Source organism: Ruditapes philippinarum, unplaced genomic scaffold (genome assembly GCF_026571515.1).
Source record: "Ruditapes philippinarum isolate M1 unplaced genomic scaffold, ASM2657151v2 ctg500_1_1_1_1, whole genome shotgun sequence".
NCBI classification, from domain to species: domain Eukaryota; kingdom Metazoa; phylum Mollusca; class Bivalvia; order Venerida; family Veneridae; genus Ruditapes; species Ruditapes philippinarum.
This window is the reverse complement of record NW_026867377.1, coordinates 280,834-305,886: the sequence shown is the minus strand read 5'-3', so window position 1 is coordinate 305,886 and position 25,053 is coordinate 280,834. Positions and strand designations below refer to the sequence as shown.

General features: G+C 32.3%; 2 protein-coding genes and 1 long non-coding RNA gene across 3 annotated transcripts; 2 read left to right on the top strand and 1 right to left on the bottom strand.

The window, feature by feature from the left end:
* The first annotated feature begins 12,491 nt into the window (after nucleotides 1–12,491).
* On the top strand, nucleotides 12,492–16,897 carry LOC132735889 (uncharacterized). Its single transcript, XR_009626513.1, has 3 exons — nucleotides 12,492–12,767; nucleotides 15,851–15,911; nucleotides 16,691–16,897. It is a non-coding gene; the product is annotated as an uncharacterized LOC132735889 (long non-coding RNA).
* A 44-nt stretch (nucleotides 16,898–16,941) lies between these two features.
* Nucleotides 16,942–20,645, top strand: LOC132735882 (LHFPL tetraspan subfamily member 6 protein-like). Its single transcript, XM_060722900.1, has 3 exons — nucleotides 16,942–17,889; nucleotides 19,268–19,366; nucleotides 20,497–20,645. Exons 1-3 carry the CDS (start codon nucleotides 17,484–17,486, stop codon nucleotides 20,643–20,645), a joined length of 654 nt encoding a protein of 217 aa, XP_060578883.1. The 5' UTR covers nucleotides 16,942–17,483.
* A 2,034-nt stretch (nucleotides 20,646–22,679) lies between these two features.
* Nucleotides 22,680–23,759, bottom strand: LOC132735871 (uncharacterized). The gene has a single exon (XM_060722889.1). The coding sequence runs from the start codon at nucleotides 23,757–23,759 to the stop codon at nucleotides 22,680–22,682; it is 1,080 nt and encodes a 359-aa protein (XP_060578872.1).
* Nucleotides 23,760–25,053: the final 1,294 nt, after the last annotated feature.

The following is a 25,053-nucleotide window of genomic DNA, read 5'->3' as shown; positions in this document are numbered from 1 at the left end:
AAGATGCTGGTATGACAATATATTGTTGAAAAAGGCTAACAAATATTTTATCTAGCATCCATATAGTTTACCCATCCTGCTGAATTTATAAATGGACTTGCCTGGCTTCAAGTTTTGGACAGTCCATTGTCAATTCAGGGTCATCAGGATGATAATTTTAATTTTGTCAGTCAAGAGTCTTGCCATACTGTTCAGATGTTCAGAAAGACCTGGTTCATATTGTTACATGTAGCAAATGCTTATCACTTTATATTCCAACAGAGTTACGGTTAAAAGGTATATAAGCAAAAAAAACTTTTTATTACAGAAAAATTAGTATTAATACTTTAATGATAAACCGATGAACTCATATAGAATCTTATGTTTAAACTTTTATATTGATAATTTCTGACAGAAGGTATGAAAAAGATTATTTTGATGCATAATATATTTATTTTTTAGATTCTGTAAGTTTTGTAAATTAAATATTTGCTTTTATCTAGAATTGTTTTTGTCTTTTCGTATGTTTCACTTGATATCTGTTTGATGAAAAATTTGCAAAAATTAATTCATTCTGTTGCTCTAATTGTATGTTTGATATCAAATATTACATCATTTTGTTGTAGTGATATATGTTTGATAACAAATATTACATCATTTTGTTGTAGTGATCAAATAGAACATCATTTTGTTGTTGTAATATGTGTTTGATATCAAATATTACATCATTTTGTTGTAGTAATATATGTTTGATAACAAATATTACATCATTTTGTTGTAGTGATCAAATAGAACATCATTTTGTTGTAGTAATATATGTTTGATATCAAATATTACATCATTTTGTTGTAGTAATATGTGTTTGATATAAATATTACATCATTTTGTTGTAGTAATATGTGTTTGATATCAAATATTACATCATTTTGTTGTAGTAATATGTGTTAGATATCAAATATAACATCATTTTGTTGTAGTAATATGTGTTTGATACAAATATTACATCATTTTGTTGAAGTTATATGTGTTTGATATCAAATAGCACAGCTGTTTATTCTGTTGCTCTAACTGTTGGCTCGACAATTTATCCACATAATGAAAATTGTTTCAAAGTTTTCATCCCTGATTACATTAAAATTGGGGTTCTATCAACTGTATTTTTGTAACTTGATGATATATTCAAGATATGTTTTGTTTGAGAGATTTAGTATATATACACAGAGTGTTTCACCTATTCTATTGTTGTATGGTACAATTTTGCATTATATATTGTATCAAGAGTTGTTGCCCCTGATTTGGTCTAGCTTATATAATTATATACTATATTAGATCTAAATTCCTTTGATTAGTATGTTGTATGCCGTAAAAAGTTAATGTTTGGAATGATATTTTACTTGCCTCTTATAATTCTGTAGCAGTGTTTTATATTTTTGTTAGCATGATATTTGTTGATGGTAATTAATATGAGCTGCCTTTTATTTCATTTTACATGAGTACTGATAACTGTTGGCGCAATTATCAATATAAGCATAAACAATCATAACCTTTAACTTGATGAATTATTATCATAAATTTGTACAGTCCAATATGAAAACATAAAGATTGATTTATCAACGGTATAGAGCCTGATATTACTGCACCTTTGTTCAGGCCAGGCTGGCTTTATATCAGTTGCCAAGGGTAACCACTTTCTGTTCCAACATGTGTTCCAGCACATAAAGGGTACATGTTATGAGATAAGAATTGTCTTAAAAACTGTGTCACATTTTTAGACTTTCCTCGCAAAAACCAATACTTATCTGTTTTTGCTAAAAAAAAACAAAAAACAAACTTCACCAATAATGCCACCGATATCATTTTGATACTGCATCAATCTGGGCTATTATTTATTAAAACCATTATTACTTTAAATTAGAAATGCACATTTCTGTCAAGTAAAAATTGCTCTCAGGGTTTTGAATTATTTTGATTTTTTGGACATTTGCTCAATATCAATTGAATCAAACTGCCAATACAATCTTCATTTACTTAAATCAACATTAATTACTGTTTCTTTACTTAGAAGATAACAGAGATACATTTCACATGCATTATTACAGTAGACAAACGAAATCTCTATTCACTGTCTTCACAGCCTATACAATTTGATAATTTACTATGTCTTTCGAGTACAAGCACTTGTTACTGCCAGTCACAGTACCTTCTAGTGGAGCCTATATATTTTAACTTGTACCTTTCTTGCTATAACAGGAAGTAGACTTGTTAATGCACTATTATTATACACAAGTCAGTATTTCAGTCATTATTTCTAATATGCAATTATTTATAATGTATCGACCATTTATTCAAGTGGGATAAGTTAATTGTCTCATGTTTTGAAATTTCTTGTCAAATTATCAAGTCAATAAAGATAAAAGTTCTTCGACTTAACTAGCTTGTGAATTTTTTCTTAGTTTTTCTCTGACTCGGTCTTTAATTTAAGTTGATAGCAAACCTTTTTTTATTAGAAACTTTATCATGTTTTGGGAATTTTTACTATTTTCTTGAAAAGTTTCATCTGTTTTATGAATTTATAAGGGTAAACATTTTGGGACCATGGTTCTTATTTACCATAACATTTTTTTTCTGCTTCTAACTGACTGAAAACTGTTTTTATTGCCTATTTAGAAAGAACTAGCAGGAAATACATGAAAAAAGTATTGGAAAATAAGTCATAAAAGAATCTGAAAACACCTGTAATTGTTGTTGACTTTTAACAACCTTACCCTCACAGCATAAGGGGAATGCACAGAGGGGAACTTGATGTCTTCCTTCATCAATAAAGCTGGAAGATTGCATATGACCTTTGATATGTTTGAGCAACATTAAACCCAACCAAAAAACAAAATCTGAAAAACATATTATTGTTGGACAACAACCCACCTTTAGAAATAATTATACAGTTTTCTTCTCTTATTTTTTTTTTCAAAGATTTTACTTTTGTCTATAACTTTTTCAAATTTAAAATCATTCTGGAAACAATTAATTTGTAATTATCTACTCCACAAAGTTTTCAACTCCAATGTTTCTAGGGGTTAAACCCCTCTTTATCAAGGAGTTTCTGTTGAGTTTTATAAACCACATATTTATCTTTTTATCTTACACTTTGTTATGTATACATGAAATTTTTCAAATTTAACTTTGATATTACATGTACCTACAGGATTTTCTACTGTTTACATTAGTGCTAAAAAGCTTACACCTCAAAAAAAATGTTTTTATTATATAATAATTTATATGTAATATGCTAAAAAAAGATCAAACACTGTCTCCCATTACTAACGGATATATTGGGCTCTTGGGTAAAAGGTGTATCTGTAACCTGGACAGAGCCTCATTACCCCTGTTAACAGATACTCTTGAGCCATAAGTTCAGGCTGTATAGGCAGCCAGTGTAAGATTCCTTTTTAAATGCTATCTGTTTTAACATCTACTTTTGTTTGCTTTTTCATTTACCATTGATCTGTTATAATATCAATCTTATTATTTTTACTTTATCATTTAAATTTTTTTGCTTTTCTATTTTATCTGCCAATAATATATACCTTTTAGCAGCTTTATTATCAACATTAATCTGCTTTGACTTTTACTGTTTATTTTCTTTTATATTTTCATTTTCCTTATATTCACTTTAATAATTTCCTTAAAATGAACCAACTTTTACCTTATATTTGCTTTAACATTTACTGTTTATTTGCTTTAACTTTTTCTTTATTCGCTTTAACATTTACCTATTTTCAACTTCAACATTTACTTTTTCTGCTTTATCATTTACTGTACCTTTTATTTGATTAAACAATTATAGTTCTTTTATTTGCTCTAACATTTAACTTATATTTCCTTTAACATTTACTTTTTAGCTCACCTGTCACAAAATGACAGGGTGAGCTTTTGTGATCGCTTTTCGTCCGGCGTCCGTCCGTCTGTCCGTCCGTCCGGCCGTCCGTCCGTAAACTTTTGCTTCAAATGACATCTCCTCATAAACCACTAAGCCAATTTCATCCAAACTTCACAGGAATGTTCCTTTGGTGGTCACCTTTAAAAATTGTTCAAAGAATTTAATGCCATGCAGAACTCTGGTTGCCATGGCAACCGAAAGAAAAAACTTTAAATATCTTCTTTTAAAGAACCCAAAGAGCTAGAGCTTAGATATTTGGCATGAAACATCTTCTAGTGAGTGTCTACCAAGTTTGTTCAAATAAAAGCCCTGGGGTCAAAATTGGCCCCGCCCCAGGGGTCATTGATTTTCCCTATATGCATATAGTAAAAACTTGAAAAATCTTCTTTTAAAGAACCCAAAGAGCTAGAGCTTAGATATTTGGCATGAAACATCTTCTAATGAGTGTCTACCAAGTTTGTTCAAATAAAAGCCCTGGGGTCAAAATTGGCCTGCCCCAGGGGGTCATTGATTTTCCCTATTTGCATATTGTAAAAACTTGAAAAATCTTCTTTTAAAGAACCCAAAGAGCTAGAGCTTAGATATTTGGCATGAAACATCTTCTAATGAGTGTCTACCAAGTTTGGTCAAATAAAAGCCCAGGGGTCAAAATTGGCCCCGCCCCAGGGGGTCATTGATTTTCCCTATATGCATATAGTAAAAACTTAAAAAATCTTCTTTTAAAGAACCCAAAGAGCTAGAGCTAAGATATTTAGCATGAAACATGTTCTAATGAGTGTCTACCAAATTTGTTCAAATAAAAGCCCTGGGGTCAAAATTGGCCCGGCCCCAGGGGGTCATTGATTTTCCCTATATGCAGATAGTAAAAACTTAAAAATCTTCTTTTAAAGAACTCAAAGAGCTAGAGCTAAGATATTTAGCATGAAACATGTTCTAATGGGTGTCTACTAAGTTTGTTCAAATAAAAGCCCTTGGGTCAAAATTGGCCCCGCCCCGGGGGTCATTGATTTTCCTTATATGTGTATAGCAAAAATTTCAAAAACCTTCTTTGAAAAAATCCCTAATAGCTAGAGTTTAGATATTAAGCATGAAACATCTTCTAGTGAGTGTCTACAAAGTTTGTTCAAATTAAAGCCCTGGGGTCAAAATTGGCCCCGCCCCGGGGGTCATTGATTTCCTTATATGTGTATAGCAAAAACTTAAAAAATCTTCTTTGAAAAAACCCAAATAGCTAGAGTTAGATATTAAGCATGAAACATCTTCTAATAAGTGTCTACAAAGTTTGTTCAAATAAAAGCCCTTGGGTCAAAACTGGCCCCGCCCCAGGGGTGTCATTGTTTTTAACTATATGTGTATAGTAAAAACTTAAAAAATCTTCTTTTAAAAAACCCAATGAGCTAGAGCTTAGATGTTTAGCATGAAACATCTTCTTATGGGTGTCTACCAAGTTTGTTCAAATAAAAGCCCTTGGGTTAAAATTAACTCTGCCAGGGGGGGGGGGGGGGAAGGTCATTGTTTTTCCTTATATGTGTATAGCAAAAACTTAACATCATGAAACATCTTCTAATGGGTGTCTTAATTCCAAGTTTGTTCAAAAAAAGCCCTGGGGTTTAAACTGGCCCCGCTTCGGGGGCCTATATACAGGTGAGCGACCTCAGGGCCCTCTTGTTCTGGTTTAACATTTACCTATTATATTCTTCAACATGCAATTTTTTATGCTTTCCCAGTTACTGTATATTTTATTTGCTTAAACAATTAACTTTATCTGTTTCAACATTTACCTTACATTTGCATTAACATTTACTAGTTATTTGCTTTAACATTTACTTTATCCGCTTTAACATTTGCCTTATTACTTTTTTCTTCTTTATCATTTACTATACCTTTTATTTGATAAACAATTTTAATTCTTTTATTTGCTCTAACATTTAACTTATATTTCCTTTAACATTTACTTTTTAGCTCACCTGTCACAAAGTGACAGGGTGAGCTTTTGTGATCGCTTTTCGTCCGGCGGCCGGCCGTCCGTCCGTCCGTAAACTTTTGCTTCAAATGACATCTTCTCATAAACCACTAAGCCAATTTCATCCAAACTTCACAGGAATGTTCCTTTGGTGGTCACCTTTAAAAATTGTTCAAAGATTTTAATTCCATGCAGAACTCTGGTTGCCATGGCAACCGAAAGAAAAAACTTTAAATATCTTCTTTTAAAGAACCCAAAGAGCTAGAGCTTAGATATTTGGCATGAAACATTTTCTAGTGAGTGTCTACAAAGTTTGTTCAAATAAAAGCCCTGGGGTCAAAATTGGCCCCGCCCCAGGGGGTCATTGATTTTCCCTATATGCATATAGTAAAAACTTGAAAAATCTTCTTTTAAAGAACCCAAAGAGCTAGAGCTTAGATATTTGGCATGAAACATCTTCTAATGAGTGTCTACCAAGTTTGTTCAAATAAAAGCCCTGGGGTCAAAATTGGCCCCGCCCCAGGGGGTCATTGATTTTCCCTATATGCATATAGTAAAAACTTAAAAAATCTTCTTTTAAAGAACCCAAAGAGCTAGAGCTAAGATATTTAGCATGAAACATGTTCTAATGAGTGTCTACCAAATTTGTTCAAATAAAAGCCCTGGGGTCAAAATTGGCCCCGCCCTGGGGGTCATTGATTTTCCTTATATGTGTATAGCAAAAATTTCAAAAACCTTCTTTGAAAAAATCTCAAATAGCTAGAGTTTAGATATTTAGATATTAAGCATGAAACATCTTCTAGTGAGTGTCTACAAAGTTTGTTCAAATTAAAGCCCTGGGGTCAAAATTGACCCCGCCCCGGGGGTCATTGATTTCCTTATATGTGTATAGCAAAAACTTAAAAAATCTTCTTTGAAAAAACCCAAATAGCTAGAGTTTAGATATTAAGCATGAAACATCTTCTAATAAGTGTCAACAAAGTTTGTTCAAATAAAAGCCCTGGGGTAAAAACTGGCCCCGCCCCAGGGATGTCATTGTTTTTAACTATATGTGTATAGTAAAAACTTAAAAAATCTTCTTTGAAAAAACCCAATGAGCTAGAGCTTAGATGTTTTGCATGAAACATCTTCTTATGGGCCAAGTTTGTTCAAATAAAAGCCCTTGGGTTAAAATTAACTCTGCCCGGGGGGGGGGGGGGAGGTCATTGTTTTTCCTTATATGTGTATAGCAAAAACTTAACATCATGAAACATCTTCTAATGGGTGTCTTAATTCCAAGTTTGTTCAAATAAAAGCCCTGGGGTCTAAACTGGCCAGCTTCGGGGGCCTATATACAGGTGAGCGACCTCAGGGCCATCATGGCCCTCTTGTTCTGGTTTAACATTTACCTATTATATTCTTCAACATGCAATTTTTTATGCTTTCCCAGTTACTGTATATTTTATTTGCTTAAACAATTAACTTTATCTGTTTCAACATTTACCTTACATTTGCATTAACATTTACTAGTTATTTGCTTTAACATTTACTTTATCCGCTTTAACATTTGCCTTATTACTTTTTTCTTCTTTATCATTTACTATACCTTTTATTTGATAAACAATTTTAATTCCTTTATTTGCTCTAACATTTAAGTTATATTTGCTTGAACATTTACTAGTTATTTGCTTTAACATTTACTTTATCCGCTTTAACATTTACCTAATTTACTTTTTTCTGCTTTATCATTTACTATACCTTTTATTTAATTAAATAATTCCTTTAGTTCTTTTATTTGCTCTAACATTTAAGTTATATTTGCTATAACATTTACTAGTTATTTGCTTTAACATTTACTTTATCCGCTTTAACATTTACCTAATTTACTTTTTTCTTCTTTATCATTTACTATACCTTTTATTTGATTAAACAATTTTAATTCCTTTATTTGCTCTAACATTTAAGTTATATTTGCTTTAACATTTACTAGTAATTTGCTTTAACATTTACCTATTACCAACTTCATTATTTTTTTTTCTGCTTGATTATTTATCATTCATTTTATTTTTATTTACAGTAAATAAAACAATTAACTTTTGCATTAACATTTACTGTTGATTTGTTTTAACATTCTCTTTATATGGTTTAACATTTACCAATGTATACCTTAGCATATTTTGGTATAACATTTCCCTTTTATTTACTGTGGATTCTGTTTGTTAACATTTTGCTGTTTCAAGGTAACCTGTTACTTGTCTATGAAGAAGTTCATGTTTGTTTTTGATTTTGGGGGTATTTTTTTCTTTTTCATGGTTTTCTTTTTATTAAATATGGAATGTGATGTTTTTTCTTTGAAATGAAATTTTATATTTTCAAGCAATTGGAAAATTTTTGGAAATTGTCATTTTGGATGAGGAAAATACTCTACTGATATATCGCGTACCGTTCATAAAAGTGCCATACTGATTGGTTGAGATATCACAAGTCTAGAAAAAGACGTGTAGACCCCTAAACACGTGTAGATCTGATTCTTTTAATCACAGCGTGATATTCTTTCAAACAAATAAACATATACTATATCTTAGCCCATTACTGCACCAAGTGAATATGTTTTTATGATTTGTTCCGTTGACTACCGTTTGAACCAATGAGATTGTAGCTATTTTTAGATCATATAATTATATATTTTATGAAGCAAGGGTGTCATATCTCTAAAGGAAGAGTATTATATCTTATAAAACGGGAAGAAGGGTAATGATTTTATGTTTACTGTGTTTACTTGAGTATTATATATTATGAAACACGAGTATTATATCCTGATATAGATAGCATCTTCGTCTCTGTTATTATGTTATTCATTATAATTATTCCAACAATCATTTGACATAGTCAGCCAGCGATCGTCTGGTCAAAAAGTCCAATCACCGAAATGGTATAATCAGTACATTTATAAGAGGTGTAAATGTCATAACTTAATACTGGGACATATATGTATTATACATGTATTATGTTACGTAATTATGTCCTAACTTGAAGCAGGGTCTTTCAAATAGAATTCTATTTGAAAGACCCTGCTTGAAGTATACATGATTGTATTATTTATAAGAAAAGTGTTGATGTATATATTATTTATATGATAAATAGATTGTTTTTCTTTCAGAATAAATTTAGAACTTGTATTTTCTTTTACAATTTACCTTTGCCTGTCATACTTTAAAAATGTTATCCTTTAAAACCCTGTGTAATGTATAAATGCTATAGAGAGGGGTACCAGTCTTGTTCAAATGGTTAAGTGTATCTCTGTTCCCTCACAACTATGTGATTATAGAATAACTCCATGTAACTAACTGGTGGTTCAGTCTGATGGTTTATTCTACTGCATCTGTGCTAAAAATTATAAAGCATCCAACCAATAGCATTTCAAGTTATCAAAACTTGTAAACATTTTTAATAAATACACTTTTTGCATGTTTTGCGCAAAAAAAAAACAAGAACACAATGTCCGTGTGATTGGTGGACGAATAAATTTTACAAGGATTAAGAGGGTTTCATATAGTGGCCGCTGAATCACTATTTTGAATATAATAAGGGACTTTGGAATCTTTCATGTGAGGAAGGTATCCAGCTAACTGACGGAAGGTTGGTGGTTCTACCTCGGGTGCCAGTCCGTGCGTGGCATAATGCAAAAAGGGGTTTGAGGTTTTCCTCCACCAGTCAAGCTGGAAAGTTACCATTTGACAACAGCATCGGTTTGACTTAAAATCAAACAAAACAACACAACACAACAAATGATTTTATGAACATGCTCAATTAATCCCAATCTGAAATCTGATTTAAATCAGCTTAAAATAACGCTCCGTATTTAGATCTGACCGTGACCAATACGAAGTCATTTTTGGCGACCTTTCACGCAGCCAATCATTGGCGAGCTTTCATAATTTCGAAAGCGATGCTGTTTCTAATTTTAACCCTGGAAAACCAATACTCAGTAGGTAAATTTCACGATTTCGAGAACAAACATGGCGTTGTTCATATAGCCGACAGGCAAATTGGCAAAATAAAAGAAAATTACACTATTCCTGTACTGGAAGTGAACAACTCGAATGTAACTTCTCCTAATCTCAAACTAATGTTCTACATCAAATATTCTACAACACCCAGCATACAAGGAGGAATCTATCAATACCAATTGACTTTCGTTTTTGCTAAGAACTATTAAGCTTTCTAAACATAATGCCCTTAAACCCTAGACCCATTAAATTTCCCTGTGGCGGCTGCTACAGACCTGTAGCTTTAAACCATCGTGCAGTGTCTTGCAAGGCATGCTACCCTTGGTTGCACATCAAATGAGTTACTATTTCAGCGAACGAATACGCCAAACTTAGTAACAATGATGAACCCTGGCTTTGCAGAAATTGTGACACATTTCATTTTAGTGACTCAAATTGATGACAAATAATTTTATACGCAGGGTAAAAAATATAATAATTATCGTAAAAATGTGAAGTTGTTTTCTCAATTTTTAACGTTTAAGCGCCAATAATTAAAAAATTAATTGACCTATACAGTACCGACTACAAAATCAGCATTTGCAACAAATACCGATCTTATTATAGCAAAACGGTAAAATTTATACAAATACATCAATTGATATGTCTATTAAATTTTAATGTAAATAATGCAATTAATAATTGTTTCGTAGACGCCTTACGATGAATTTGATATAAAAGACAATCGTGCAAAATTTTCATCATGGCTTCGTCGTTTTCGGACCGGCAATTTGCTGTTTTCAATATAATCGTAGATCAACTAAAATTTGCAAAGTCACATCATGGATACAAAACCCTCCTGAAATTTTCTTTTACATACATGTATTTTGATCCATAACAACTTGACCAGAATGTTATTTAGTTCTGTTACACAAAACAAGACATCATGCACAGCTTACCATCGTAAAGTGAACGCTACGTACTTAAAAAAGTAGAATAATTAAGTATATTGTGATGGTTTAGAGGTCATTCTTCACAAAAATATATTGCTTATGATAGCAATAGACCCGCATAAAATTGCCGCTTTTTATACCGGCGACTAGTTCTGTTAGTATATAAAGTCTTAGAAATTTCATGTAAAAAAACAACATATTCTACAGTCCACCATTTAAACATCATTTGTCTGATCCCATTGCAGATTCGTTGTTGTACAACTTTATAGGGTCGTCTTTGCACAAAATGAGGACCAAAGCCCTAAGCCAAACAATATGTCCGGGAGATTTCCGCGTGGCATGGTCATTTTTTGGACCGGCGATTTGCTCCTTCTCGATACAAATGGCAAAAACAATACCATATTCTACAGTCGACCGTTTAAACATGATTTGTATGATTCCGTTGCAAATTAGTACTTGTACAACAATGGATGTCTTCTTTGTACAAAATGAGGACCAAAGCTCTAACCCAAAAACTTTGTCCGGCATATTTCCGCATGGCATGGTCATTTTTTGGACCAGATTTTTCTTCTTTCTCTATATAAAGTGCATAAACTTTCGTAAAAAACACCATATTCTAGATCCAACCGTTTAAACACCATTTGTCTGATTCAGTTTCAAATTCGGTTTTGTACAACTATGGAGCGTCTTCTTTGCACAAAAGGAGGACCAAAGCCTTAACCTGAAAAATATGTCCGGGAGATTTCCGCATGGCTTCGTCGTTTTCGGATCGGCAATTTGCTGTTTTCAGTATAATCGTAGATCAACTAAAATTTGCAAAGTAACAGCATGGATTCAAAACTATCCTGAAATTCTGTGTTACATTATTTTGATCGATCACAACTTGATAAGAATGTTATTTAGTTTTGTTGGACAGAATGCGCTCTAGAGCACGTACTTACAGAAATAGACGGCATGCACAGCTAGCCATTGTAAAAATGAACACTACGTACTTAAAAAAAAGTAGATTGTGATGGTTTAGATGTCATTCTTAACAACAATATAAGGCTCATGATGGCAATAGACCCGCATAAAATGACAGCTTTTTATCCCGGCTATTAGTTCTGTAGGTATATAAAGTCTTAGAAATTTCGTGTTAAAAAAACACCATATTCTACAGTCCACCGTTTAAACACCATGTGTCTGTTTCCGTTGCAGATTCGTTTTTGTACAACTCTGGAGCGTCTTCCTTGCAGAAATTGAAGACCAAAGCTCTAACCCAAAAACTTTGTCCGGCATATTTCCGCATGGCATGGTCATTTTTTGGACCAGAGTTTTTTCTTTCTTTACATAAAGTGCATAAAATTTCGAAAAAACGCCATATTCTAGATCCAACCGTTTAAACAGGGTTGGAGGGTCTTCTTTGCACAAAAGGAGGACCAAAGCCCTTTTCAAATCAGTCTGGATGACATGCACCCTTTAATAACTTTCTAATGCTACGGTATAGATATTGTTTGCGGGAGTTTATAGTTTCTAATATGATACAGTGATAGTAACGTATTTAATAGTTAATGTCATGAATATAATCTGACCTTAATGTGTGTTCACCTGTAATTCATATATATACCGAGATTCATGACCGAGATTTAAGGTTTACTTACCCCATTTATAAATAAATAGTGTAGATTCTTTTTCTTTAGGAACACCCGCAGTTTTCTCCTTTGTATAAATACATACAAATTTGTTATTACAATCAATTTACGCATGTAGTGGAGGGTTTTTTGTGCGCTATGGGATATTCAGCCTAAGGGCTTTTTAAGCGAGAGCAAAAATATTTGAATTTTAAATGAATTATTAAGATGTATAGATTTGACATCTAGTTTGATTAATAGCTCTATTGTTGGAACATTAAATTAAATATTTTACTATATAACTACGATCATTTCGTTGTTTTGAACATTAAACGAAGGGATTTAAAATGAAATCAGGTATGTAGGTTTTTACATTAATACATAAAAGTGGTTTATCTGGGGAGATGGATAAAAACATCCTGGGTTTAATGTAAAAAATATATTTGTTTTTCATTGTTCAGATATATGATATATCTCACTGAGAAGTCAAGCTTTTATGACGTAATTATATGGAGAGCAGAAGGTTTGTTAATGTACGTTGCATCTTATCGTATATCGTTCCAATAAGTTAAAACAACAACAACAACAACATTTATTAAGCATTAAACACCTGAAAGGTGCATATAGCCAATATTTACAATCATATACTGATGTGAACTTTAAATGAAGCTTAACAAAACATACAGAATAGTCAGAGAAGTATACACGATATCATCCATCTTTTAATTTCTTAAATTGTTCGCAAAGTATATATATTTGGCAACTTTGTTAACTGTACTTTTTTGGTGCTCTGACATAAGCTTTTCAAATTTTAAAAATACTTGGCCAATGGCAATAAAATCTTTTAAAGTATTTAAGTCTTAGATGTCTGTATTTAGGGCAAACTAATAAAAAATGGTATTCATCTTCTAATTTATGCATGGTACAATTATTACATAATCTATTCATTCTATCTATGTTGTTATACCTTCCATACATTCAATGAAAAGCGGATTATGGTCCTAAAGTATACAAAATGCGCATGCCCTAAGCGTGCACAAAACAAGGAAAATGTTGATAATTAATAATAAGTCAATGGAATTTTGAAGGGAGGTCCTAGGTTACGAAGCCTGCATATCAGACAATCCGTCAAAAAAAATCTCATTTTAAAAGCAGGCAACTTTTCCTATAGCATCAACTTTGCAAAAGTAAGGAAAAATGAATTTAATGCAAACTTCGAATTTCAAATTAAAACAATACATGTGTTATCTGCAATTTGTTTCTTGCAAAAAACAATTGGAAGTAAACAAATACTTGAACAAATTTAGTTTCTCGTGGGAAAATTTGAACAATAAGATGTTTATGGGTAAATAAATCTAATTAAGACATGGGGTTAAACTTATTAAAAAGTGATACATCACAATCAGAGTAGAAGTTTCTAGTTACAAGTGGGGCATGCATACTTTATCTAGGTATACTATTAAAGGCCCACTATGCCTTAGAAATTTCATCATTTGAGCCGCGTCACGACAAAACCAACGTAATGGGTTTGCGACCAGCATGGATCCAGACCAGCCTGCGCATCCGCGCAGTCTGATTAGGATCCATGCTGTTCGCTATCAGTTTCTCTACTTGTAATAGAGTTGGTAAGCGAACAGCATGGATCCTGATCAGACTGTGCGGATGCGCAGGCTGGTCTGGATCCATGCAGGTCGCAAACGCACTATGTTTGTTTTGTCGTGACGCGGCTCATTTTATTTCTCAAAAAAACATTCTTTATATTTTTCGTATCTTGTTGCAGTTTCAAAAAAAAATACCATACATAAATTTGCCAAATAGGTGAATTAACTTTGCTTCTTTTGCTATTTGGGCAGAGGTTATAACATAATTATGGTAAATTAGTGTTTTGTATAGAAGTCAAAATACTACTTTGTTTACATTTAGCTACCTTTACGACACATAAGCGCACATTCAGCGTTACTTTCTTCAGCTGTTAAACATCTAACATGCTCTAAATCATTTATTAAAACATTATTAAACACATGTTTGACATTTCTAGAGAATTATATAAATATTGACTTCTGAGGCATAATGTGCCTTTAGGTTTTATTTGCGGCACATGAACAAGTGAATCTTCATGTAATGATTTACACTTCAGTATGAGTTATTTGTTGTTGTCATCTTTTTAATAGAAAAGTTTCTTTATTTTGACGAAGGAAAATATACCTGTCATAATACTATATACAAGTTTTTGCTGTATTTTTTATGTTTTCTTAATTTTTGTTATTGTTGTCTCACAAATTAGAAAGCATTCTCTTTATAAGCCTTAAAGCTGTACGCCTCTAGATGTGTCAAAATATTTCATTGAAATCAAACTTGAGAAATATATTAAAATGATTCAAGTTATATTTTACATGTTATGTGCGGTTAAATACTGATTTTTTAGTATTTACAACTATATTTCTACAGCGTTGCTAAGGCAGTAAGGGCTATTTATGCATATTTTGACCACTTTTTTTGGTAATTTACGTGGTTTGTAAGTGCCATTGATAATGTATAAATTGCTTCAATTTGGTTATTTCACAATATTATACATTGTACATTCAAATACATTTTCAAAATTTTCATGAAAATTACCATGAATCTGGCGGCGTGCTGCTTTAACGTGCAAAATATCAACACTATTGCATTCCTGTCATTACAATATTGCATTATAATTAAGAAATGTATCCAAATGTTTTACGTAATTTGATCACCTTATTCCTTTTCCGATGTTTCATACGGAATCTCCCGATGTTGTTTACGGAAACTCCCGATGTTAACGTCAGACATTATGATAATGTACGTATTGTCAATCGGAGCATCCTCAGCTATTATCTATAATAACCTCGGAAACAATACGGATTGAAAATAGTTCTACCACGTGGTTTCATATGTAAGCAGAAACAGAGATAATGTAAAACGAATGTATATATTTGACATCCAAAAGAAAAGTAATGTCTGTTTCGGTACTCTTATGATTGAAAATATGTCTGACAACAATTTGTAATTTAAATATGCCCACTGATGTACAATTTTAAACAAATCCGACTAAATGTTTTTTTTGTACTTACGGTTTCTACAACCATAATAATAAATAAATATATAATGTATTGTTTGCTTTTGTACCTATGAATTCAATTATTTTAGGTGGACTTTTACTACATGTTTTGGAAATAAACTTGTCAACAACCCCGAGCATTAATTTACTATTTGTTTACGTGTTTAGTTTCTTAGCGTAGGTTAGACCGAAATACCGCATCCGTTCTGTGTATTCATACTATTGTGTTCGAGGTCCTTATCCGAAGACTGACGGAAAGGACCGAAAAGTTGCGATTGACGTATTGTCTCTCACTTAGTATAAGATTAGTGTACGTTTGGTTTATCATTACGCCTAATTAGGTATTTTCAATCATTTTTAGGGTAGCACGCGCTTGAAGAATTCAAGCTATGCCGGATTTTAAAACCGTTTGATTTTTGCTGGTAAGAAAATATATATTTTGATTTTTATTACAAATTTCGTATCAAATCTGTATATAGTTTTCTTATTTATATTATAGACTGTGTCTTAAATATAATAAAAATTGCACCATAAAAAGATAAATAGTAATGTACTTTAATATCATTATACAATATGTTTTTATTTATCTTATTTGTCTTTACACTAAATATTTACACGTTTATTAAATAAAGATTGCGTTATTTTTAGTTCCTCCTTTTTTTGGTATTTTGTTTGTTCGCTTTGCTACTGTACATTGTAATTTCTAAATGTGTTATTTAATATTTTTGTAAAGTCATCAATATGTGAAATAAAAACATTATTTGTAAAAAAAATGTAATTATTAGTTGCTAACGCTCTAGTAAACTTACAAATCATCCGTGACATGAAATATGTTTATGTATAAGCATTTTAGAGTATTAGTTAAACACAAATTTATTACATTTTAAAGTTTACAAGACGTAAATAGCTCACATTTAAAGCTTCTTAATTATTATAATTATTTTGAATTCGGGATGTATATCTAAAAAAAATATTATACATGTAAATGAGACAAAATATGTGAAGCTCTAAGTCGTAAAAAGTTAGTACATTCCAGAGGGTAAATTCATAGTGTTTGAAATTTGTTATTAAGATAATTATATGAAAATTCATTTTCGTGTGTAACCTTTTTTTGCATTTTTGCTAGGACATGATGAATTAGTAAAGCGCATTTGTAAATAACTCTATATCAGTTTTTTATGTTCGTGTATTTTTCTTGCAGGATTTCGACCAATACCTTATCAACTAAAGGAGCAGACAAAGTTAAACAATTTAATCTGAAAGTATTGTTAACGTTTAGTTTTGTGAAATGAAATATTTAGCTAGTGTCTTGTTAAAGGATAAAAACGGATTAGCTAGATAAAATTTTACAAATAAAGATATGTAAGCGCGGGAAAATAAATGTGCAAATACGGATTGCAATGAATGACTTTATATTGCAGAAATGATGAAAATACACATATTCGTCCCTGCAATAAACTGAGGTCCCATAAATTGCTCATGTTTTATTGTGGAGGGGTAATACTTAAAGATACTCGAGCCAGTCGATAGCAAAAAAATAGAGAAGAAAGTGGATTATTGAGTTTTATTGCCCGGATTATATCCAGACTCGTAAATGTAGCATTTATTCCCTGCTTTTAAAGTATAATTATGATGGAAATGTTGTGAACCTTTATATCACGGTGAGTTTGAATTTACTAATAAGGATTATTTCGGACGGCCGAGAACGAGAAGTGTGCGTAGTTAATGAAATGGAAATAACGTATATGATGCGTTTGAATAGATTTGTAAATAAACCTCCAATTGCTACATGACTTAATTTGGATCATTATTGATGAAGTGGTGATAGATACCGGAAACATGAGTGGAATATATGATAAGATGGTATTCAAATGGGGACTTTAAATTTGTTCAACACTTCAGATATGTTAATTTAGTTTATATACACTACTTTGACATATTTTAAGAATATTTGGTTGATCAAATTATATGTGGGATATAGTATTGTTAAAGCAATGTCGGGACTTTCGGGAATCGGAGTGTTTTGGGCATTTTCGTCCTTCATTTCGTCTGCAATATTGTGTGTTGGGTATTTTATGCCATACTGGATAACCGGACAATTGTTAATTCAACTGAATGGGAAATCGGAACAAACTGTTCCCGTACATTTTGGTATATTTCGTCGGTGTAATTATCCGGCGTTAAATGCCGCCGGGGAAGTTTCAGTAGTCTTAGAATGTGGACGCTACACGACGTTCAAGGACATTCCAAGTACGTCATGGCAAATAACCACCCTTGTTAATGGACTAGCATGTGGCATTTGCCTTCTCGTATCACTAACTGCTATGTTTGGCGTTTGTATCAAGGGCGTGGTCATCCCGACGGTTGCACGGTCGGCGGGAATTCTTCAAATGTGTTCAGGTATACATTTATATTTTATTGACAAATGTTATGTGACCATTTATTTTTTCAAATCACACTGCAAGGCGCCAGCTTTCGTCTATGATGGTTTAATAACAATTAACATTATTAATCTCGTTATATTTATATTTAATTATTCATTTAAATGTCGTGTATACGTTAATAAATGCCTAGGTACGGGTTTTCTTCACATTTTCGAAAAGGTTCAATCTTGTCAAAACGAAAGGAAAATGTTTACTGTGTTTGTGTTGTTTTTCGCTTGATTCTGAATAATGAAGCTTATTTCCTTTTAGTAACAGAAAAATAATATCGCCTTGGTAACTCAGTTTTCCTCCATGTCAAAAGAGGCGGGGGCGTTCATGAGAGAATATACGGTTCACATGGAAATATTAATGCCTTTTAACGGATCAAGACTTCTGCAAGATTTCTGACATGCGTAAAATGTCAATTTAATATATAATAGTAGCTCCTGACACTCGTTATGCTATAGCTGTTGACTATCGGAATTTGTATATTTACTTTACACTTTTATTTTTAATATAATGAAGGCAAGGTTGTTTATAGCAAGCATTAAATACAATCAATATTTATTTGATGTTTAAATTTAAACATACAGTTCTTAAATTATTGAATACTCTAGTCTTGATTTAGAAGAATCCGAGCTTTCCTGCAATTCGTCACCTGGTAAACTCCGTTAAATTTAAAAGGATTTGACCAGTTACTGCACTTAGGTGACGAAATTTTTTCTCTAAGTTTCATATATATCACTGTGTCAGGACCTCGCTTATTTCGAACTATTCGATTTACATTCATAATAAGCAAAGCAAACGATCACATAGCAAATCTACTTAAACTAGTCACTTAACCACATGTTGCGTAAAGTACATGGCATGTGTCAAAATGTCAACAAACAAACATACCTCTTTAAGTGAACTCTGACACTTGCCATTTTTCTTAATTGCCACTTGTTATACTTTATATACTGAGTTAAAAAAGAAAGTCAGCATGTTGGATTTTTATATTTTTATAATATATATACATGTATCTATTTATGATAGATAAATATCGCTTGTTTTTAATGTTATTTAAAATCATCACATATTTCTGTTTATTAAACATGCTTTATTATGCCATGTGTTAAAAAAAGAATCTTGCCTTTGTTGTCATTTTATATAGCTTTACATTGAACTCTGACTTGTGAAGCTCGCCAGACTCACTGACTCGCTATAAACTAGAATATATCTGTCTTTAAGAAATATTTTCATTTGACAGTTTAAAGCTGCATCAATATTTATATATTTACACATGTTGTAATCTCCTAATTGTCCCAAAATGTCATGTATTCTATTATTCATGTACAGGAAATTTAAATTTGCAGGTTTACTAATGGTTACTGGCGTAAGTATTTATCCGAAAGGTTTGGACAGCCCGGAAATTCAACAGGCATGTGGAAACACTTCGAGGTCTTACAATCTTGGTAGAGTATGACTTTTCTTGTTGTTGTTGTGTTGTTGTTGTTTTTCTTACAGATAATAAAGGGCGGAATGCCCTAAATGAAATGGAATAATAGTTTTTCAATAAATTATCATAAAAGTGGTTCATCAGCACGTGAAACATGTATTGACACATATGTATGTTTATAAACAAATATACATACAGGCAGATGGAAAATAAAAGTACTGTGGCATAAAGGGGACATAGTAAATCGTTCGTACGCAACGATATTACGTTGCCACGTAATAGCTAATACATTAAAATACGTGGCCACACGATATGTTTTTCATGCGCACGCATACATAATACATACGTAGTATGTAACGCATGGTCACGTATTACTATCGTAATACTATAACTATCTCATGGCCACATAATAACTACCCGTGCGCACGAAATTGCCTGTGTGGCCACGTTATATCGCAGGGCAGTATTACACAATCAGGGCCCCAGGGGTTTATACCTATCGATTGAAACAAAAACCCTATCACGTACGCACTAATATTTTCGTGTGGCCACTAATATCCGAGGCACGAATTGCCTCACATGGTTTTGTGATATTTTCCCACATCGCATTGTAAATTGGGCTTTCGCTTGCACGAAGTAAGTAAACGATCTAGGGCCCCCATTTTGCCCGGTAAAAATCCTTATAAACAAAAAATTACAAAATTTACTAGTTAATTGTTATTTTTAAATGTACAAAAGCGATCGAGAATATAGTAGAGTAATTTAACATACTACATCTATTCACATTAGTACAAACAATGGTTGTACTCAATATCAAACTACTCATTGTTATAAATACGATCATAGGACGGTACAGCTGTGTCTGGATGTTTCTGTATTATAATATTTTCAAACCGTTGAGACAAACCATCCCTTTATCTTTTATTCTAAATTAATATAGAGCTTGCATTTTAAAGCGAGTAGATCCGAACCAAACAGAATCACTCTATACCATGTCATTACTGATTACCATTTAGAAGATTATGACGATTTATTGGATTCGTGTTTTACATATGCTATTCAAGCCACGTGAAGTAAAACAGACGACTGAGTGGCATATAAATATAAACAACTAAGTTAACATCTGTGTAAATTGTTTAATTTCAGGTGATTGCTCATTTTCATGGTGTTTCTACATCACTGCAGTGGCTATAGTGGTTACATTGGTTTGTTCGGCTCTCGCGTTTCACGCTCCAAAACGGAAACACGTGTCTAACGGGGAATCGTTTTTAGCACGAAAATTTTCGGGGCCATAATAAAAGCACTTTTTTCCCTAGAAAATAAAAAATGCTAAAATATAGCCCAGGACTATATGTGCTTATTTTTAATCCCCAATTTAATTTTTTTTGGTTTTGAAATTTTTGGACATCAAAAAAAAACCCATCAAGAACTTTTTATTTTTTAATTGAAATTTATGCTAGATCTTCAGCCTTTTGCAATTACATATGAAAAAAAATGAAGGATTTGGTTTTTAGAGCATAAAAATTTTACACAACACGCCCCCCGCACACTAGTAGTAAAAGTATGACTGAGACGTTGGTTCCCATTTTTGATGAATTTGTAAAAAATTGAATGTCCCTTTTGCCTTATTACAATAAAAGTACAGGCCCCGCGTTTTTCGAAAAAAATTTTGACTCGGAAAAAAATTTCATGCTAGCCCTGTGATCCCTTTTTGATTTGGAATCAAATAAAAAGGGTTCTCCTTTATAAAAAATTTTTTCGGTTTGCGCCTAAACCTTTTGTTGACCAATTTAAAACGGGTGTCAAAGTACGAGATCTAATGGAGGAGGCCTATGTTCACAGACGGCAAGTGGACTTTGTTTGCATAATTTGTACTCGTCTATATAATGTAATACCAACTGTTATTACGTAACTATATTATAGTGAATGATCATTGCCAATATCAGTTCTATTCATCTCTCTGTACTAACAATTGAATTGACATTACATAGTCAGCCATCATAACTTACATGATTTAATTGTCTAACAATGTTTTTTTTTTAATAAATTTATATGATTTTCCATGGCATATATATTGCACTGTTACACATTTTAAGATGTTTATATCAGTGCTATGAATTTTATTGTAGACAAATGATATTTATATGTGTTAACATGGTTGTCTAAAACTTGAAATTGAGATCACTTATATGTATGTCACATAAGAATGAAAGATGTGTGAATGACTTGTCCATGTTTAAAAAGAGCTGTTACTAATGGCACCTATTTGACTCTCGTGAATATATATCCATGGTTTAACACATATCTATAATAAGAACTATTATTTGACGCTCGTGCACGCACATATATCCATGTTTTTAACATATATCTTACACAAGAACTTTACTGTATCACGTGTTCTTCGCTAATGGTGAACGAATGACTTCCATTGCTTTGGAATAAAATGTTTACTTTTCCTTTAAATTACACTTTATATGAAATCATGTTCAAATGACATTCTAATATTATGCGTAGAATTGGAAATATACAAAATGGCACTTTATTATCGGAAATATACAAAATGGCACTTTATTATGAATCTCATTTCCCGGCATATTGCCACGTCTGTGTATTTTTATTTTATCAAATATTTAGTACAAGACATTTATAGTTTTGAATGACCAAATAGTCTGAATAGTACAAAAAAATTGTCTCACTCTATAAAATCATTGCAATTTACGCGTCGTTTACATCTTATATAAACATTCAAATGTATATTATTTCATTATATTTGTTTTGTTGTTTCCTAAAGTTGTATATACTTATTAAGTTTTAGTGAAATAAAAGTGACATGATTTTGAAAACTTGGTTTGCATTCACACGTTCCCTGTTATGTTATATGTTATCATTTCCTATATTATAGGTCACAACAGCCGTCATATTTATAATCAATACATGTATACACTGACTCATTGTTGAATAATTTAATAGACGTTTCATAAAATCGTACAATCTGGAAAATTGCAAGTTTCGAAAACCAAATTAGTATCCATGGAAATTATGTAACGGAAAAAGTCAAAAGGATTGTTTTTCCTCACATAGGCAAAGATCTTATCGGTGAAGACTTCGGTAACCCCGATTTCATTTTCCGCCATAAACAAGTTTAGTAAAAATTGTAGCAATTAGTTCTGGAGGGTGCGAAAAAATGGACAACACAACCTCCTCCCGAGCTTGCCTTTTTATGAGAATTTTATGACGTTCGTGTTTATCAATCGTTATAATTTCTTTGATCTCTGGACATGCAAACACTGTGCTAACTCCGTCCATAAGCAGATAATCTACTTTTTTAATCAAAGCATAGCTTCGTAGCTTACTTTATTGAGGAGCAGATTTCTTGTTGGTATCATGTAATTTTTAAGTTCTCTGTTATTTATTGACGTTTTCAGATACAGCAAAGCGTCTGTAAACCGTTCATTGAAGTATTTCTCTTCCCAATGACTGTGTTCACTTTCTTCCATTAACCAGAACAGGATGTTTTTTATGATATATGTGGTAATATTTTTGCAAATTGGTTTAAGGCAATGCTTCGTTACCAGCTTCAAAGCCGCAAAAAGTTTGATTTGGGTGTCGTTAAATGATTGTACTAATGCAATCTCGGTCAGTGTAAAACAAATTCGCCATTGTAAATTTTCATCAGTATGATCTTTTAGCCCAACCGGAACAACGTAAGCATCTTGCGATATCACTGATTGGACAATATATGTCGGAGGCCATTGGCGCCCACTGACTCGTTCACAACACTGATGAACAATAGCAGGACATGAGCACCGAAACGCTAGAGCCTCATCAAGTTCTAAATTTGTTTGCAATAAAGGTATGCGAATATTATAAGGTGTAGAAGGTCCAGCTTTGACTTTGGAATATACAATGTTTTGATGAAGCCAACTGTTTGACACTTGCCCTGGTTGGGGACCAATAGCTGAGCATAGCGTATGATCATTCCGTAGATATTGGATTCCATCAACATTGGTGAGAGCTTGTTTTATTCTATGTTGCAATATGTCGCCTGTTTGATTGGTATCTGCTCCATCTTGCATACTATGTAGTCGAAGTTTTGCATAACCACTTGGGATTCCTTCTGTTTCTAATCGAAATACAGTTTTAAAAGAAGCATCGATCGCGTCAATTCCGATTTCATCAAAACATTTAACTTCATTTTGAACAAATATTTTATCTACATCACAGTCTAAATACACTCCCGTACCGTCTCCTCTACTTCCGCCTATCACAATATCAAAATCTCCACCAAAGTTTCTTCTCTCAAATATTGTTACTCCTTTTCCAGCATTTTCATAAATTTTGGCGCGTTTCTCCGAGAGTTCTTTTGAATACCCGACTTCATGTAACAATCCTAAAACTTCATTTTCCATTTCACAATCTTGCACAATCTGCAGCAATGTTGCTATATAATTAGAATACCAATAAACTTATACATGCATATCACGCCATGTGTTCGAATCAATAATATAATCATAATATATATATATAAATGTGTGTATTTCTGCATTTTCTATAACAGTTAATGACATTAGAATTTAGATTATATATAGAAATTCACATTTAAACTGTCACCAAAAATGCTTTATTAGTTTTTAATGTATTAAAATATGACATTGTGAACTTAATCAGCTTTACCAGAAACTAGTATATACCATATTTTACAATTTTTTCATAAGTGAAATGCAAGTTTGATAGTATTTTGTGTTGATAGGTTACACGTAATATTTCAACTACTTGCTCATAGAAGAAAGCAAAAATGTGAAAATTGAAAGAAAATGAATCCTTAGAATACACAGTATACACATATACTGAAAAGAAAAATTCAGCCCTAATCAATGAAGAAATTAAAACTAATTAAGTAAGAAGCAGCATTCTTCTCGAGTACAACGTTTCAGCCATGTTTTAACCCGTGTTATTATATAAATAACACATGGGTTTGTGGGTAACAGTAAAAATATCATCCCTCGTATAAATACTGTTACCCTCGGCTACGCCTCGGGTAACAGTATTTTCCTTGGGATGATATTTTTACTGTTACCCACAAACCCATGTGTTATTTATTTTATTACCCCGAACAAATACTGTGATGATCTGAATTTGTCAACTAAATCTAACTGGAACAAAAATAAGCCAAGAGAAACAATAACTAAACTGTCCTTACCTTGTAAGTTTAAGTGCACTGTAGGCCTACTTAAGAAGCTGTTTTTCTTTTATTCTTTAGGCAAGTGTTGATATCTACCAGTCATAAACATAAAATAAGCTGTGTTTTATTCAGAAAACAAAACACTAACCCATTTATAAGGTTATGATCTGTGAAATCTGATCCTTCTGCATCCAGAATATTCTTCGCATGGTTTTAGACAAAGTGCATTTAGAAAATAACGATGATATCCTACATATGTCTGTCCACCAACTCTATCTGTAACGTTTCACAGGTTAAAATTGTTAAATTATCCTTTGTTGCATGCTTTAATTGTCTGCATCTTCCAGTTTGACACAAAATTATTTACATTTCAATAACTTCCGTTGAAAACGGATGTTTCCTGTTGACTATTCAACAAAAAGATATTTAATACGCGAAAGGGACTCTAGGGTGCAAAGAACTAAATTTTATCAGAGTTACTTCGGCGATGCCCTATCGTCGCAAATAAGAATGAATCGAGA

Excerpts from the sequence above, each read along its gene's own strand:
- LOC132735882 (XM_060722900.1), top strand. The coding sequence starts at position 17,484 with ATGTCGGGACTTTCGGGAATCGGAGTGTTTTGGGCATTTTCGTCCTTC. Across the intron at positions 17,890-19,267 it reads AATTCTTCAAATGTGTTCAG|GTTTACTAATGGTTACTGGC; the intron begins GTATACATTTAT and ends TTAAATTTGCAG. Across the intron at positions 19,367-20,496 it reads TTCGAGGTCTTACAATCTTG|GTGATTGCTCATTTTCATGG; the intron begins GTAGAGTATGAC and ends GTTTAATTTCAG.
- LOC132735871 (XM_060722889.1), bottom strand. The coding sequence starts at position 23,759 with ATGGAAAATGAAGTTTTAGGATTGTTACATGAAGTCGGGTATTCAAAA.